This window comes from Trichosurus vulpecula, chromosome 2 (assembly GCF_011100635.1).
Source record: "Trichosurus vulpecula isolate mTriVul1 chromosome 2, mTriVul1.pri, whole genome shotgun sequence".
NCBI lineage: Eukaryota > Metazoa > Chordata > Mammalia > Diprotodontia > Phalangeridae > Trichosurus > Trichosurus vulpecula.
The window spans coordinates 38,321,095-38,337,683 of record NC_050574.1 but is presented as its reverse complement, the minus strand read 5'-3'; the positions used below and the strand labels follow the sequence as shown (position 1 = coordinate 38,337,683).

Here is a 16,589-nt window from a genome sequence, read left to right as displayed (position 1 = left end):
AGTTTTATTATGTTGGAGTTCTTTTTTTCTCTGTTTTTCCAAGGACTTGATGTTAGGGCTAGGCTCTGCCACACTTCTCAAGGGAGGGTCTTTCCTGGTCCTGTTGCTGCTTTCTTGGGAGTGTTGAGTATTGTGTTATTCAGAGATCTCAGGGACAATCTGGGCACCTGCAGGCTTTCAGTGTTCCCAGAGTGGTCTGATCTAGGAAGAAGTCTGATTGCGGCACCCCTGGTCTGAGCTCTGCAAGTTCCTGACCTGGGTTTGGGTCTGAGCAAGAGTAGAACCTGCTGGATTTTGCCTGTATCAGCCAGCTGGGAAACTCTGCTGGCTTATAGTAGCAGAATTGTAGGAAGTGAGAACACCCTGTTCTGCTCTTGGGAAATGAGCCACACCATTGCTGCTGCTGGCTTCTGGCTTCTGAACTTCCTCCTTTTTCCATATACTGCCTCCCTTCCCAGGAACACCACTGCTGATAGGCAGGTCTCCTTCTTATTCTGCTGTAGATCAACAATCTGGGACTGGGGAGTGGTCACCAAAGCTGCTAGTTGGCACTTGGCCATGTCACAGTGCCAGGTGTGGGTCTAGGGGTGCCACAGCATGAGTCTAAGACCTCTTATTACCCTGATGGACAGCCTCTCCTTGGCACTGGAGTGCCATGCCCAGCGTGCCTCTGGCCTGACCTCTTGTCACCAGATCTCCTAGTCTGTCTCCCAGTGTTGAGCTGGGTTGGACAAAGGACTCACTGTGACTTTTTCTGGATTTCTCCATCTGGATTCAGTTTAGTGCATTTTCTAAATCTGTTAAGCAGAGTTTGTGGAGGGAAGCTCTTTGCATTGCTTCCTCTCCCTCTGTTCTTGGCTCCACATCTATAGACTAATACTTCATTATTGTTTATATCAGAGAGCCAGCCTCCACATCTCAGTTCCCCAGGCTACTCTCTGAGACCAGAAGTTGCCAAAGCCAGCCTTTGTTAGAGGGAGTTTTCTATAGCACTGAAATCATAGGTCTGGTTCCTGTCCCTATATTTTATCTATTATATTTAGGTATGTGTCGTTTTATCTAATTTAAGTTCCTTAAGGGCAAAAACTGTTTTACTTTTGTCTTTATATATCGGATACCTTGTAGGTTCTTAATAGTTGTTGAATAGTTGATTGTTGAATAATTGATTATATTAATGTCTCAGTTTGTTCAACCATTCTCCAATTGGTGGGTACCCGCTTTCCTTCCAGAACTTTGTTATTACAAAAAATATTAAACTAAATATTTTTATAAACATGGAACTTTTTTTTTGTTTTGTTTTTTACTTCTTTGAAGGTATATGCCTAATAGCTGGGTTAGAGAGTATGTATGGTTGAGTGACTTTCCTAGGTTAATTCCAAATTGTGTTTTTAAATGGATGGTTTGGGCCTTAGTTTCGTCCACTGTTAAAATGAGGAGGTTGGCCTAGGTGATCTCTGCGGTTCCCTCAAAGGTTCTACCTTTAAAACTTTGTGTGATTTGCTAAGGATGATATAGAAGCCATTCCTGTTAAGATCCAGAGAGGCCATGCCAGATAATGAAAAGAGTACTAGGGTTGGAGCCCAAGGAGCCTCTTGGGAGGCTTTGGACAAGTCCTTTCAGCTCCGAAAGCCTCCTGTTAGTTGTCCAGAAAATGGCTTTTGGAAGGTCTTTTCAGGGTATAATCTCAGCATCTTAATGACTCCTGGAGGGCCTTCCAACTGGGATCCTTTCTGAAAATCCAACACATCTAGCCATTCCTGAAATTTGTGACAGAAGCTCATGGTTCTTTTGTAATTGATGGTGTGTCTGTTGTTACAGGTTGCGGGCCTCCCGGGTGCTTCTTGTTGGAATGAAAGGTTTGGGGGCAGAAGTTGCGAAGAATCTCATTTTAGCAGGTGTGAAAGGACTCACCATGATGGACCATCAGAAGGTGAAATTCCATTTTTATTAATCTGTTTATTAGTCTCATCTACCTCACCCCAGCCAAGATTTCATAGGTCAGGTGGAGCAGGATGCTAGTCTGTTAGTGGGAGTGGTGGGACAGGGGGAAGTTGTGTGCTGTCAAGAGAATGAAACTGGGCCCTAGCCTTGCCACTTACACACAGTGTGGGTGACCTTGTGCTCCACATCTCATTGACGCCATTTCCTCATCTTTATTTTTATTTTTAAATAATTATTCTTTATTTTAACATTCATTTTTTTTAGAATTTTGAGTTCCCTATTCACTTCTGTCTTCTAGCCCTTTCCCCAACCATTGAAGAGGCAAGCAGAAGCAGTATGCTATCATTGATAACATGTGAAGTCATGCAAAACATATTTCCATATTAGCCATGTTGCGCAAAAGAAAAAAAGGCAAGTAAAGGAAAGTGGAAAAGTCTGCTTTAGTCTGCGTTCAGGGACCATCAATTCTGTCTCTGGAGGTAGACAGCATTTTCTGGATCATTGTCTTGATCAGAATAGCTAAGTCATTCACAGTTGATCATCATTACAATATTGCTGTTACTGTGTACTGTATTCTCCTGATTTTGCTTACTCCACTTTGCATGAGTTCATATATGTCATCCCAGGTTTTTCTCAAACGATCCTGCTCATCGGTTCTCGTAGCATACTAGTATTCCATCCCAGTCATATACCACAACTTGTTCAGCCATTCCCCAATTGATGGGCATTCCCTCGATTTCCAATTCTATATGGCCACAAAAAGCGCTGCCATAAATATTTTTGTACAAAATAGTTCCTTTTCCCTTTTCTTTTCTCTCTTTGGGATACGGACCTAGCAGTGGGATTGCTGGGTAAAGGGTATGCCCAGTTTTATAGCCCTTTGGGACCCTTAAAAGTTTGTATCACTAAGCTGTTATCTTTAGTCAACATCTTTCTTAACTCAGATAGTATCTCGGTCTTGGATTGCCATTTCCTAGTTTTGGGCATCTGGGGTTCTCGCTGTGAGGGATATAGACTTTATTCCAGAGGTAAATCTATCCTTCCACAAAGAGAGGAAGTGTTTTATTTGTTTAGGCAGTTGAAATGGCTGATCTTAATTTGATGCCTGACCCCTAGCAGTTGCTTAATAAATGCTTGGTGACTGACTGACTAAAGTGTAGGCAGAGAGGCTTCTAGGGATTGGCAGGGTTGGAGAATTGGCTTCAGAGCTGTAGTGAAATTAAGCAATGAAAAAGTCATAAAATTCATCTGGAAGAACAAAAGGTCAAGAATATTAAGGGAATCAAGGAAAAAAAATGTGAAGCAGAGTAGCCAAAGTCAGATCTCAAACTATATTACAACATGGTAATCATCAAAACAGTCTGGTACTAGCTAAGAAATATGGTGGTGGATCAGTGGAGTAGATTGTGTACACAATATACAGTAGTAAATGACCACGGTAATCTAGTGTTTGACATACCCAAAGATCCAAGATTTTGGAACAAAAAATCACTATTTGACACAAGTAGCAGGGAAACTGGAAAGCAGTTTGGTAGAATGTATGTGTAGACCAACATCTCACAGCTTAGAGTGAGATAAGATCAAAATGGGTACATGATTTAGCCATAAAGGATCATATTATAAGCAGATTAGGGGAACATTTTACCTGTCAAATTTGTGGGTAAGGGAAGAATTTGTGACCAAACAAGATGTAGAAAGGATCATGGGATATAAAATGGATACTTTTGATTATATCAAATTAAAACATTTTTGCACAAACAAAACCAGTGCAGCCGAGATTAGAAGAAAAGCAGAAACCTGGGCGGGGCGGGGGAGGGGGTAAGATTTATAAGAAGTTCCTCTGATAAAGGTGTCCTTTCTCAAATATGTAGAGAACTGAGTTGAATTTATAAGAATGAATCATTTTCCCCAATTGATAAATGTTCAAAGGATCTGAACAGGCAGTTTTAGAAGAAGAGATCAAAGGCTATCTATAATCATATGAAAAAATGCTCTAAATTACTATTGATTAGAGAAATGACATTAAAACAACTCTGAGGTGCCACCTCACACCTATCAGATTAGCTAGTATGACAGGAAAGGAATAATGTTGGAGGGAACGTGTAAAAATTGGGACACTATTTTACTGTTGGTGGAGTTGTGAACTGATCCAACCATTCTGGAGAACATTTTGGAACTGTGCCCAAAGTGCTATACAATTGTGTATACCCCTTTACTCAACAGTACCTGAGTATTAACTGCCAGGTCTGTATCCCAAAGAGAACAAAGGAAAAGAAACCATATGTACAAAAGAACTGGAAATTGAGGGTTTGCCCATCATTTGGGAAATGGCTGAACAAGTTGTGGTTTATGATTGTAATGGAATGTTACTGTGCTATAAGAAATGGATGAGCAGGAGGATTTCAGAAAACCCTGGAAAGATGTATATGAACTGTTGCAGAGTGAAATGAGCAGAGCATTGTACACAGTAACAGCCACATTGTAATGATGATTAACTGGAAATGACTTAGCTGTTCTCTGCAATGCCATGATCTGAGACCATTCCAAAGGACTTAATAATGAAAAATGCCATCCACCTCCAGAGAAGGAACCAGTGGAGTCTTGAGTGCAGATCGAAATAATCCAAGACCTTAGGAGCTATAATTCTGTGTCCTCCATGGCAGACCAGCTACTGGTCACAAGAGGAAAAAAGTAAATGTCCCATTTTCCTAAAGCTGGTTTTCATTATGACACTGCCCTGCTCTGCACCAAACCTTTACTTTCTCCGTGAATGCTAGTGTAATGCCTTCCCTCTGGATCGTCTCCAGTTTATCCTGTAATGTTTGTCCATAGGTGTTTGCATAGTTCACTCTTTCATTTATAAGCTCCTGATGAGGAGGGTCTATATTTTGTCTCTCTTTGTATCCCCAGCACTTGGTACAGTGCCTCACAAATTGTTGTTCACTTATCTCAGCCATGTTGACTCTTTCTTGGCAGAGATACTGAAGTGTGTTGCCATTTCCTTCTCCATCTCATTTACATATGAGACTGAGGCAAACAGGGTTAAATGGCTTGCCCAGGGGCACACAGGAGTAAATGTCTGAGGCCAGATTTGAACTCAGGAAAACAGTCTTCCTGACTCCAGGCCAGACACTCTATCGTGGATACACCGCACCACTAGTCGCCTACCTCACAAATAGTAGTCATTTTTTAAAAAACACTACAAAAAGATAATCTCTATTTACAGAAGAATGATTTAAAGACATGCTTTTCTTTACAAATAAATGTAGAACAGGAGCTGTATGCGTTTTAAAAAACTCTTTACATAGTTGTCTTCAGGATTTCCACCCTCCACTATTAAAATCATCCTGACAGACTGTATCACAGTCATAAAAATTTGACTTTTTGTTTTTTTGAGGCAATTGGGATTAAGTGACTTGCCCAAGGTCACTTGCCCAGCTAGTGTCAGGTGTCTGTGGTGGGATTTCAACTCAGGTCCTCCTGACTCCAGGGCCGGTGCTGTATCCACTGCACCATCTAGCTTCCCCCAATAAATGTTTGTTGGCTCAGGAACATCAATCCTGAAATTGCAGTTTTCAGTTTTGGAGGCAGCCTTATATGTTACAGAAGGCAGGGCTCCTGGATCCCTCTGTTAGGGCTGGCTGCACTATGGGAGGTGCTCCACATAGCTCCTAGAACACTCTTGGAGGGAGGCGGGGATACCCACTGCCTGCAGAATGAGCTCAGGCCATGCCTTGGCTTGCCAGTGATTATAGACCGTGAAGGGGTGCAGAGGCTGAGGTAAGGGTGTCAGGCTGTTGAGCAGTCCTACAAAATATTTCGTTTTTTTGATGTTTTTAAGTTATCAGGCTCCTGGGAGAGTTTGATAGCACTTATGGTTTGCTGTCTCCTGTTTTAGATCTTGACCAGTGTCTGATTATGGGGGTTTCATATTGTGAATATTTCTCTTGTGTGGGAAAAAAAACCTATGAAGATCCTATATTTAGAGCTATGAGGGGCGTCAAAGGACATTTCATTTTATAGGTGAAGAAACTGAGGCCTGCTCTACCCAGGGAAACAAGGCTCAGTGGTGGGATTAGACCCTGGGCCCTCATCCATGAGCCAGTGTTCAGGCTGCTTCCCGGTCCCCTTGGACTCTCCTGAGGCCCTCTCCCTCTGGCACTAGCTCAAAAGAGGATGATCTGAATTCAGATCTGGCCTCACACGTGTACCAGCTGGGTGACCCTGGCCCCATCCATCACTTCACCCTGTCTGCCTTAATGCACTGAGGGAAGAGATGGCACACCACTTGGATACTACTGAATAACCACACAGCCAGCTCAAGTCCTTCCTCACTGGCCCTGTGAAATCTTCTCTCATTAGCCTTATGGGTTACTCTCTGCAGAGTCCAGTGGCACCTATAGTCAATAGCCTACATTGTGGTGTTTATTTTTCATAGGCTATATGGGTCCCAGCTTCTAGTGCCCGACTTAGTCAGTGCTTGTTGATTGACTGGTATGCAGACGTTCTTTCATTGTTCTTCAGGATGTTAGCTTTTTCTGTAGCTAGACCATCAGCTGAAGAGCAGAGGCTTTGTCCAACTGCGGACATTCTGCCTTTGCTCCTTAAGCCTGTTAACGGACAATCTTGTTTGGGGAATTTTGATACAATGATGACTTTTCTTAACACAAGGGGGAGCTATTGACCTCTGAATAGGAAGAATGAGATCAAGTGACATTTTTCTCTCCTGGGAGGTTGAGGAAAGGAAGCAGGGGACAACATTGACTGCTGTTTGTTGAGTGTAGGTTTTATAGGTGTGTTGGGGTGGGGGTGGTTAGGAGTGTCCTTGAAAATCCAAAAGTCCATCACAGTGTCTTCTGTGAGAGACAGGTTTTGTGCAAAAGTGTAAGAATTTTAAAATTTATTCCCAGGTATCTCCAGAAGACACTAGTGCTCAGTTCTTAATTCCTACTACTGGATCCTCTGGCCGGAACCGGGCAGAAGCCTCTTTGGAACGAGCACAGAATCTTAATCCCATGGTGGACGTGAAGGTGGACACAGACAATATAGAAAATAAGCCTGAGACTTTCTTCACACAATTTGATGCTGTAAGTTTTACGGGAAGTGAAATTTTGAGCTTGATTTTTCACAATATGAAAATTTTTCAGCATATCCTTTCAAACAGGGCCTCTGTTCTCTTAGGCTTTTCTACCCTTTCTTGCTTCTCTGTTGTGGTACCAAAGAGCGTGACATTTTATACTTACAGGAAGAATCTCTGTAATTGATTTCTTTCCTCCTTAGTAATTACTTGAAGTAGACATTTGGTTCATTTGTGGCATTCCTTGAATTGTTAACGTTAGAGGATCTGGTTACTAGAGCCAAAGCGTCAAACCGCTAATTGTGATATTTAGATGTACAGTAAAGAGGAGCTGCTGCCTTATTGCCCATTAGACTGACCCCTTTCCTAATAGAGCATCTGTTTGTGTTAATGGGCCCTCTTAATGATACATTGGGGCAGGTTTCTACTTAATCCCCTTTACACATCTGTTCGCTAATACATTTGTTTTAAGCTTTATTGTTGTCTGGAGATAGGAGTATTTTTTGACTAACACACCACCGCATTTTTCTCTTCTGAAAAGATTACTTCCATTTTTAAGGGTTACAAGCTAGGGCTTTGGTGGAGAGAATGTGGGCTCAAAAACCGAAAATACACTTTTGTCATTTTTTTTCTTCACATTCCCTTAAAGTAGGCATTCTTAACCTAGAGGTCTGTAAACTTGTTTTTAAAAAATATTTTGAGAACTGCATTTCACTGTACTTGGCTTCCACGTAATTCTAGGAGTTTTATTTTATGCATTTAAAACATGATTCGGGCAAGGGCCTAGGCTTCTCCAAATTGCCATAGGGGTCCAGAATACAGGAAAAATAGTTTAAAAAAGCATGCCCAAAGAGGAAATATGTGGTCTTTAGAAGTTGAATTTCTTATCTTTGATCTGTTTCATCCTGTCTGCTGGTTTAAGTGTTAAAACGTATCATGCCCAGCTTCTTGATTTAGTGGAGTACAGACCAGCAGTCCCACAAATACAGTGATCATCATTTTTGAGTGAATCACTGAGTCTGAATGCAAGGTCCTTTGGTTTGTAACCTTTCCTGTTGGCCATCAGTGCAGATAACATTTCACACGTGCCTTGAATTGGGTCCTTCTGGATCCTCATGGCTCTCCTCTGTCTACACTTGGCATATTGGCTGCTGGCAGTCACATTACACTATTGGCATGGATGGAAGCTGCTTTTGAGGGAGAATTCTTAACCTTCTTTCTGTGTCCTCTGTCCCCATCCCTCTCCCCTTTTTATTTGCTTATCCAGCTGTTGGGTTTCTTCATTTGTCGAAAATGTCTGTGCTGAAGGTGAAGACTCTCTAATGTATTTATAGACTAAGGACTAGAACCCATCTTGTTGCAAGACCTTAAATTGGCCAGGTTTTTGTACTCTGTCTAAACCCATTTGGGGTCAGTAGAGTGATATTTGAACTTCTGTTTCTATACTCTGAAACCTGCCATTTGTCTTGCCTTCTAATAGTGCTATTCCATGAACCTGTCTTACCAGTCTGAAACTGATCTTAAAACATGTCCACAGAACCTGTTCTTTAGGATAGGTAAATGTCAGTAAGGTGAATCATTGATTTCAAAAACTCATGCCCAGCTTCTTTCTTTTTCTCTAGGTATGTCTGACTTGCTGTTCCAGGGATGTCTTAGTTAAAATCGACCAAATCTGTTATAAAAACAGCATCAAGTTCTTTACTGGTGATGTTTTTGGCTACCACGGATACATGTTTGCTAATCTGGGAGAGCATGAGTTTGTAGAGTAAGTGCAAGGAGGGGAGGGGAATTCACAGCATCCTAAAATCAAATAAAATTGGCTTAGATACGAGGGAGCCGACAGCCTAAAATGCCACTGCTCTTATTGAGATAATTCAGTAACGTATTTCAATATATCCGTTACCTTCCCCCCCCCAATGCACTGTGCTGGAGGCCTTGCTCTAACTGTTCTCTTCTTTTGTGGATACTAATGGTGCACTGAGAATTATAACGGCTTGTAACTGTGACTGTAGCAGCTGAGGGAAGAAGGGTTCTCCATGTTCTAGGCTTGGAAATTTTACCAATGCAGACCAAGTGAACCAGGCAGAGGAGTTTCAGACCTGTGGAGTTTCATTTTAGAGCTAACACACCCATGTATGAGAGCCTGAAAAACAGTGCTTACTCTGACTTGCAAGGAACGGGCAATGTGGACACAGTTCAGTCCAAAATGATCCAAACGTACTTTGTTCTTTTGAATCTGGCTACTAACTACTTCCTTGGCTTCAGTTAATTATGTTCTCTGTGGGCCTACGTTGTTCAGATCAGTTCAGATCTTTTAAAGGGCAGGAATGTCCAACCCTTCCCACCAAAGTACCTGGCACTGTGTGTGTGTGTGTGTGTGTGTGTGTGTGTACACACACGTGTGTACTCAGTACCAGAGAGCGCGCTTGAGGCTAGTATTTGACTTGGCTTCATTGTGGACCTAAGCAGGCTGCATTACTATATTCCTAGTGGGAAAGACCTATGTGTGGAAGTGGCCTAAACAGAAGAGCCCAGGCCATGTATGGCCAGAAGAGATGAGCCGGCTGGTCACCCCCAGCAGTGACTACCACTGTAAGATTTACCAGCACTCCAGGGCCTGTCTTGCATTGGAGCCTGCGAGGTCAGTGCTGTGATCATGTTTTACAGAAAGACCTGCAGGTTCATGGAGTCACTCAGAGAGGACGTGTCTGAGGAAGGAGTCACGCACAGGCCTTCCCAACCTCAGGTCCAGTGCCCTCTCCACCATGCTATGCTGCTTCACAGAATGGAATACCAGGAATTGGGTTAATAGGACCACACTTGAGTGTGCCTTAGTATCCATGAAAGAGGACGACAGCTAGAGCAAGGCCTCCAGCGCAGTGAGGGGGTGGGGGTGGGGGGGTCCTCTAAGGAGAATTCATAGAAAGACTTGCAAAAGAATGATACAGTAGCATAAGGATGGGTTGTGAACTGCACTGGTGGAGAGAATGGATGAGATGACAGATATGTTGAAATGTGTTACTGACTCTCTGGGCCCCAGGCTCCTCATCTGTAAAATGAGGAGGCTGGACTAGGTGTAGATAGCCGCTAAGGCTCCTTCCATTTATAAATTTAGGGGATCCTGGCACCCTCATTTTCTGATGAAAAGTAAAAAGTCATCATTGGATGTTATTAGAGGATGTTATATGAGATTGAGCTATGAAGTGGTCTAGTCGATGTTACTTCTCCCTGGGCCTTAAGGGGCCATATTTCAAACAGACCTGTTTGTTTGACTGCCTGAGTTCTTGGAATCTAGTCATAGACTATAACCTTGAGTGACTTGAAAGGAGCCTTGAAAAGCCATATGTAAAGTCTTTGTACTATAGAGGGCTGAGCATAGCGGTGTTGCTGCATTCCCTTTGGTGCCCGTACTGGAGGCTCTCAGAGGATTTAGCTCACCTAACAGAGAACTCTGGGAACTGGGCAAGTTCTCCTGCCTGTAAAGGTAATCAGACTGAAGATAACATCCAGGTCCCTCTCACTCACAGGCATTCATGGTCTCCATTGGGCTTGATGTCAGGAAAAGCTGCCAGACCATTGGACCCATCCAAGAATAGAATGGGTGCCCTTTGAGCAGGAACTCAGAGACCCTGGGGGTTGAGGAACCGGCTTGGGGGGGGGGCAGTTAAAGTAGGGACCCTGGAAAGCCCTTCCATGTCTGAGATTCTATGGCTTGTGTCACCTTTAGGGAGAAAACCAAAGTCCCCAAAGTCAGCCCAGGAGTGGAAGATGGACCTGACACTAAGAAGGCAAAGTTGGAGGCCACAGAAACGACAATGGTCAAAAAGGTAGATGTCCTGACGTCCCTCTACCCTTGCTGTCCCTCATCCTTCTAGGAGGGGGGAGGGGGAAGTTGGGGCTGGGCTGCCACATCTGAAAGCAGCCTTCTCTTTGAGTGGAGGTGCCCACTGGCTGCCCTCGCCTGGGGTACCTGGTGTTTTCATGCTGCACCTCTGGGGCGGGGACCAGCTTAAACTCTGAGGTTTTCTCTTTGTGTTCTTTTTCCTTTTCCACCTGTAATAACCTTTGAGCAAAAGCTTTTAGTGTTGAAAAACAGGTCATAGACTAAACCGTTACATGGAACTATCTATAGTCTTACTGACTCCACAAGGCCTGCTTTTAGAAGGGTGGGCAGCAGCAGTGTGTAATGGATGTAGAAGAAGCTCTGGCTTTGTCTCCATTTCATTTCACAAAACTTTTAAGTGCCTACTGTGTGTAAAGGCATTGGCATTGGCCTTGAAGATATGATACTAAGAAACAGGCTATACTCTGAACTCTCAGTGTGATGGAGTGGGGCAGGCTGGGCCGAGAGAGGCCAGACCAAGTTCTCTAAGCAGTGTGAGGAGGGGAGAGAGCCTTCTCACCTGGGAAAGTGGCAGGGGGGCGGGGATCATGGGACTGATGACTAGTGGCATTTGGATTAGCCTTGGGTAAAAAGAGGTAACTAGTCCAGCAAAGGCTTGGGAGAATGGGAGCATCTGGAACAGGGGCACAGAATCCCTCCTAGGCTTCAGGGGACCTCCAGAGGGGTCCGTGACATACAGAAAGTGAAGAGGCCCTGATCCAGAGCTTCTGGGGCCTTTGGGTAAGGCTTTCTCCTCAGTGAGCTGGGATTTCCTTATCTGTAAAATCAGGGTAGTAATATTTGAACTATAGCCATCACGTGAGGTGCTTGTGAGAAAAGCACTTTGAACTGCCTGGGTGTGAGCTGCTTTCATTAAGATGATCACTTTTTGAGTTGGATTCTAGAGAAGGGGGGAGGTGGGCCGCACATGAGGACGATTTCTTTGTTTCATCAGCTGCCTTGGAGATTGTTCTATTGTCTGAAGGGATGGAAAGAGGGAGGAGGGCGGGGAAGATGAGGAGGGAAAATAGATGGGAGCCAAGAAAAGTTAGTGGAGGCAGAGGGCAGAGCAGATGTGGGGTATCTGGGCTACTCTTTAACATCAGGGTGTTTTGTGGAAAAATAACAGGCAATGTAGACGTTCTAGACTGGTTTGTTGTTGTTTTAATCCCTTTTAAAGTGATTCCACTGTAGAAACCACAGTATGGAACAATCTTTTAACTATAGATTTGAATATCATAAAGCTGTGGTAAGAAATATGCCTAAGGAAATTGTAAAGTCCATATCTAAATATCTATTCACAGTATCTTAATTATCCTCAGAGTGAACATTGATGTTTTGGCCGAAACTTAACTTTTTTCCCCCTTTTCGCCCTGCTCAGTCAAGCTTCTTTAGAATGGTGGGGAGAGGGTTTGGGGGAGATGAATTGTTAACAAATGCAGGAGTATAAAAGCTGTATTGTGGGTGCTGTCACTTTATAAATCACACCCTCTTAGCAGGGTGACACTTGGCCTTGGTAAGGAGGGGTTTATGTCTTTAAGGCCTTCTGGAATTGGAGTCCGGCTTTCACATTTAAATAAAGTTAGTGCTCAGCTTTGTTAGCCATTCACAGCTGGAAGTTTGACACTGCTCTAAGTCCTGCCCGTGCCCTGCTGAGCTGCTCTGGAAATCCCCTCGTGGGAGCTACTTTATCTAACTATGAGGGGAATGTCGGCTGCCCCGTCATGCACTCTGAGGCCTTTGTGTCCCACTCATCCAACTTGTCAGTTAACAAGCCCTTCTTCCTACTCAGGGCCCAATTTTAAGGTATCAAAATATTCTCCAGCTGACATTGTTAGTCAGCTGTTTCCCTTGGACATTTTGAACCAGCACTCCAACCCTTATCTATTAAGGTTTTGATGCATACAGTGCATTCCTATTGATCATCTCCAGAATTCCAGACCTTGGCTTTACGGAGCCCCGCCAGCCAGCCCTTTATGGGCCTGGGAGTCTGCACCCCTCCATTCTGGTGGTGATTTTGCCATTAGTCAGCTCTCTTGGCTTCAAGCAACTGCCTCTGCAAAATGAAGTGTTTGGATGAGAATCAGTCATTCCCTGTGGGCCCTTTGCTCTTTCAAACTTGGTCGTTCCCTGATTCAGACGTTGCCCCTCTGTCTACATTGTAAAGAGTCACTGGTTAGGTTGTACTGTGTGTTAGTTTAGGAGAAAGCAGGCAGCTCCAGCTTCTCCAATTGATTCTTGGTGAGTGCTCATGCAGGCCTCCCTGAGGTGCAAAGCAATCCAAGGTAGCCTTTGTACTCCTAATTCTGCCTGGTGTGATGACTAGAAACCTTTCAAAAAAAAAAGAGAAACTCCTTAGGAAGATGATATTGATGCCTTTCTGGAGCTTTTGAGTGCTTTTCTGAGGCCCAGAAAATACCAGTAGGAATGATTTGTGCTCAGAGGTAGCCTAGCCCAGGTCTCTCAATGTAGATGAAGGAATGGAGGCACAGAGGTGGCAGTGACCTGCCCAGAGTGCCATGAGGTGAGGGGCAGAACCAGCTGCAAAGCCAGATCTTCTGTCCCTGCCTCCATGTCTCTTTCTAGCACATGAAGGTCAGGCAGTGTCCTCTCCACCAGAATGAGGGGTCATATGCAGACTTGGCGTAGACAAGGTTTTAGGGCCAGAGTTGTTTTGACTGCCCCCTCCCATCTAGTCAACGCACCTCATACTTAAGCAGCCCATTCCACTTGAGAATCTGCTTCTGTGGATCAGGCTGTAGTTCTGTCCTTCCCCCAGAGCATCCTCTTATGCATGAGAGCCTTGGGAGTATTTGAAAACAACTGTCATATTCCCCCCAAGTCAACTTTGCTTCCAAGCTAAACAGCTCTTGTTCCTTCAGCCTATCTTTGTATGGGACTTATCTTGAGGCCTCTAACTGTCCTGCTTTCCTGCCTGCCTTAGGACTCCCTCCAGCTTATCAACATCCTTCGTAAAGTATGGTGCTGGGTATGGTCTGACCAATACCAAATCCAGCCTCTCTATCCTGGATAGAGGGGCCTCTCAGAGTGGCCTAAGGTAACATGAGCTCTTTTTGGATGCTCCCTCACACTACTGACTCCTTGAGCTTGTAGTCCACTAAAACTCTCAGATCCCTTACAGACAAATTGCCATCTGGCCACATCGCATCCATTTTTTAAAAGCCAAGTGTGAGGTTTGATATTTATTTCCATTAAATTCCATCTTGTGAGATTTGGCCCCACGTTCTAGAGTGTGACTTTTTTTCTTTATCTTGAGTTTTTCATATACTTGTTCCCAATCTCTTTGAGTGTAGTGTGATCTGCACAAGATAAACTATGCCTAGGGCCAGGCTTAGGTACTGAGGTACTCGGCAAGTTGACATGGAGCTGGTAGGGATGAGTCTTTGTATCTAGCTATTCAGCTTACCACTTTGAGTCCATGGAACTGCTGTTGTGATTACACATCTCTCCATCTTGTCCACAAAAATAGCATGAGAGACCTTGTCCTATGCTTTGCTAAAACCTGGATTAACTATATCTAGGGCATTTCCCTCATCTCAGTTTAATAACGTTGCCCCCCAAAAAAGGAAATGACATTTTTGGTACTGTAATATTCAGCTGAAATAAAGCAATATAGAAATGAGTTGTTGTTACACGGCCCGCTGCCACCAAATGATTGAGGAGAAAGAACCTAACCGGGATTTCAGGGTGAGGAAGTAACCCGAGACACAGACGAGATCTGGGTAACAGAATCGGATGGTTGTAAGGGACCTCACTGTGGTCTGATCCCACCTTCCCACCCGGCATAGGAATCTGCTTTGTGCTGGCCTGAACAGGTGGTTCTCAACCTCTCACTGGACATTTGCAGTGACCCAGAGCCGCTGTCTCTGCCTGTTGGGTTGGGGTAGCTAAGATTGATATAATATTCTGCTCTACATTGAGGCAAAGTGTGTCTCCACGTGACTGCTCACCGCTGCTCTGAGTTCTACCTGTTAGTGTCAGAAAGAAGTCAGATCTCTGTTTCCCATGACAGCGCCCTTGAACGTCCTCATTCTTATCGGAAAATACTCGCCAGTCTTCTTTTGCAGAGTGGGAAACTGAGGCCAGGTTGTCTATCACATAGCTGGTTAACGGGTGAAAGGAAAACCTGATTCTGATTCCAGGTCTCCTGATCCAGTGTTCTTCCTAGTGGTAGTGGTAGTGGTAGTGGTAGTGGTAGTGGTAGTGGTAGGACGATGAATAACAGATAATTTTCTGTAATACTTTAAGGCTTACAAAAAACACTTTGCATGTCTTAGGCCATCTGCTCCTCACAATGACTCTGTGTGGTTACCCACATTTTATTACAGAAGTCAAACTAGTTTGCCCCAGGGTTACAGGGCTAGTAAGTACCTTAAGAGAGACTTGAACTCAGAACCTTCTGGACCCCAAGTGCCACACTTTGACCGCCCTGCCCCGGGCGCCGCTGAACATGCAGTTTATGTGAGTAGCTCCCCTTTAGTTGTTCATGTAGTTCTCTTTTTGATCACACATTTCTATTTGGAATCATTCAAAATTAATATGATGCCTATCTGCAGAGTAAGGTTATGATAGTCCCTGGAACTATTAATTGTCTACTCTGTACCCCTTGTGTGCCTAGCTAATTAGAAGCCACATAATTCTGTAAGCACACCCGAGTGCCTGCTCCATTATATGCCCAAGAAAGGCTGTGAGAGATGCGAGCCAGCAGCAGTAGAGGGAGTTTCCTCATAACCACTGAAACAGCCTGGCCGGTACTCGGCCCTGAATGTAAACTCCCGCTGTCTCTCGTCCGACCCTTAAACAAGCTATTCTTGTTTTGTTGGTGCCGGTCTGTGAGCAGCTATTGATTGTCTACTCTGATCAGTACCGGGCCGAGTCAGGGCACAGGACAGTCAGGTTATCTTTCTGTTTACGTGGTGCTTTGTATCCATCATGTCCTTTAATGACAACACCCCTCTGACACAGTTCATGCAAGTATTAAATCCTTATTTTACCGCTGAGACACCTGGCTCATGGGGCTTAGTTTGCTCAAGGTGTCCATCGACTGAAGTGGCAGAGCCAGGACCTCAGTCTGCTTCTGTTGAGCGCTAGTCTGCTTTGTTTCCATCGCCATGGCATGGTGATAAAGACTGGGATTTGGATTCCGAAGGCAGCCCCTTGCTACAGGTGTGACCTGGGACAAACCATTTGCTATGGGCCTCAGTTTCCTCTTATAAAAGGAAGAGGTGAGCTAGATTTCTAAGGACCTAAATTGTCTGATCCTGTGAAAATACAAATGGTATTTGGAGATGGAAGAGACCTTAAGAAATGCATCTACTCCAAATTCCTTATTTTGCAGATGAGGCTGTCAGGGCCAGTGTAACTTAAGTGGCTTATCCCCAGTCCCCCCAGGGTTCAAGGTCGGGCATTATTACTGTTCACTGTCCTGCATCCCACTGAGTATGACTTGTGGAAGAGCCAAGCCTTGGGGTCTGGGACAGACCAAGCCTAGTGATAATAATGCCTTTTATTTGCTCCCTTGGGATGGGTGTGGCTGGGGTCAGAGAAGGAGGATCTTAAGAATAAATTCGATCTTGAGGCTCTGGGCCAGCAGCAGAGGGATTTGCCCAAGGTCAGCAAGAACTGGAACATGAATCTCCTGATTTTGAGTACTCCATTTGACACTCT

At 44.2% G+C, this 16,589-nt stretch overlaps 1 protein-coding gene across 2 annotated transcripts in view; it reads left to right on the top strand.

The window, feature by feature from the left end:
- SAE1 (SUMO1 activating enzyme subunit 1) overlaps nt 1–16,589 on the top strand; it is a 62,947-nt gene that overhangs the window by 13,296 nt on the left and 33,062 nt on the right. For both annotated transcript variants that reach the window (XM_036744754.1, XM_036744755.1), the window contains exons 2-5: nt 1,819–1,930; nt 6,852–7,028; nt 8,641–8,783; nt 10,746–10,845. In XM_036744754.1, the coding sequence (XP_036600649.1) occupies nt 1,819–1,930; nt 6,852–7,028; nt 8,641–8,783; nt 10,746–10,845 (532 nt within the window). The remainder of the gene's footprint in view (nt 1–1,818; nt 1,931–6,851; nt 7,029–8,640; nt 8,784–10,745; nt 10,846–16,589) is intronic.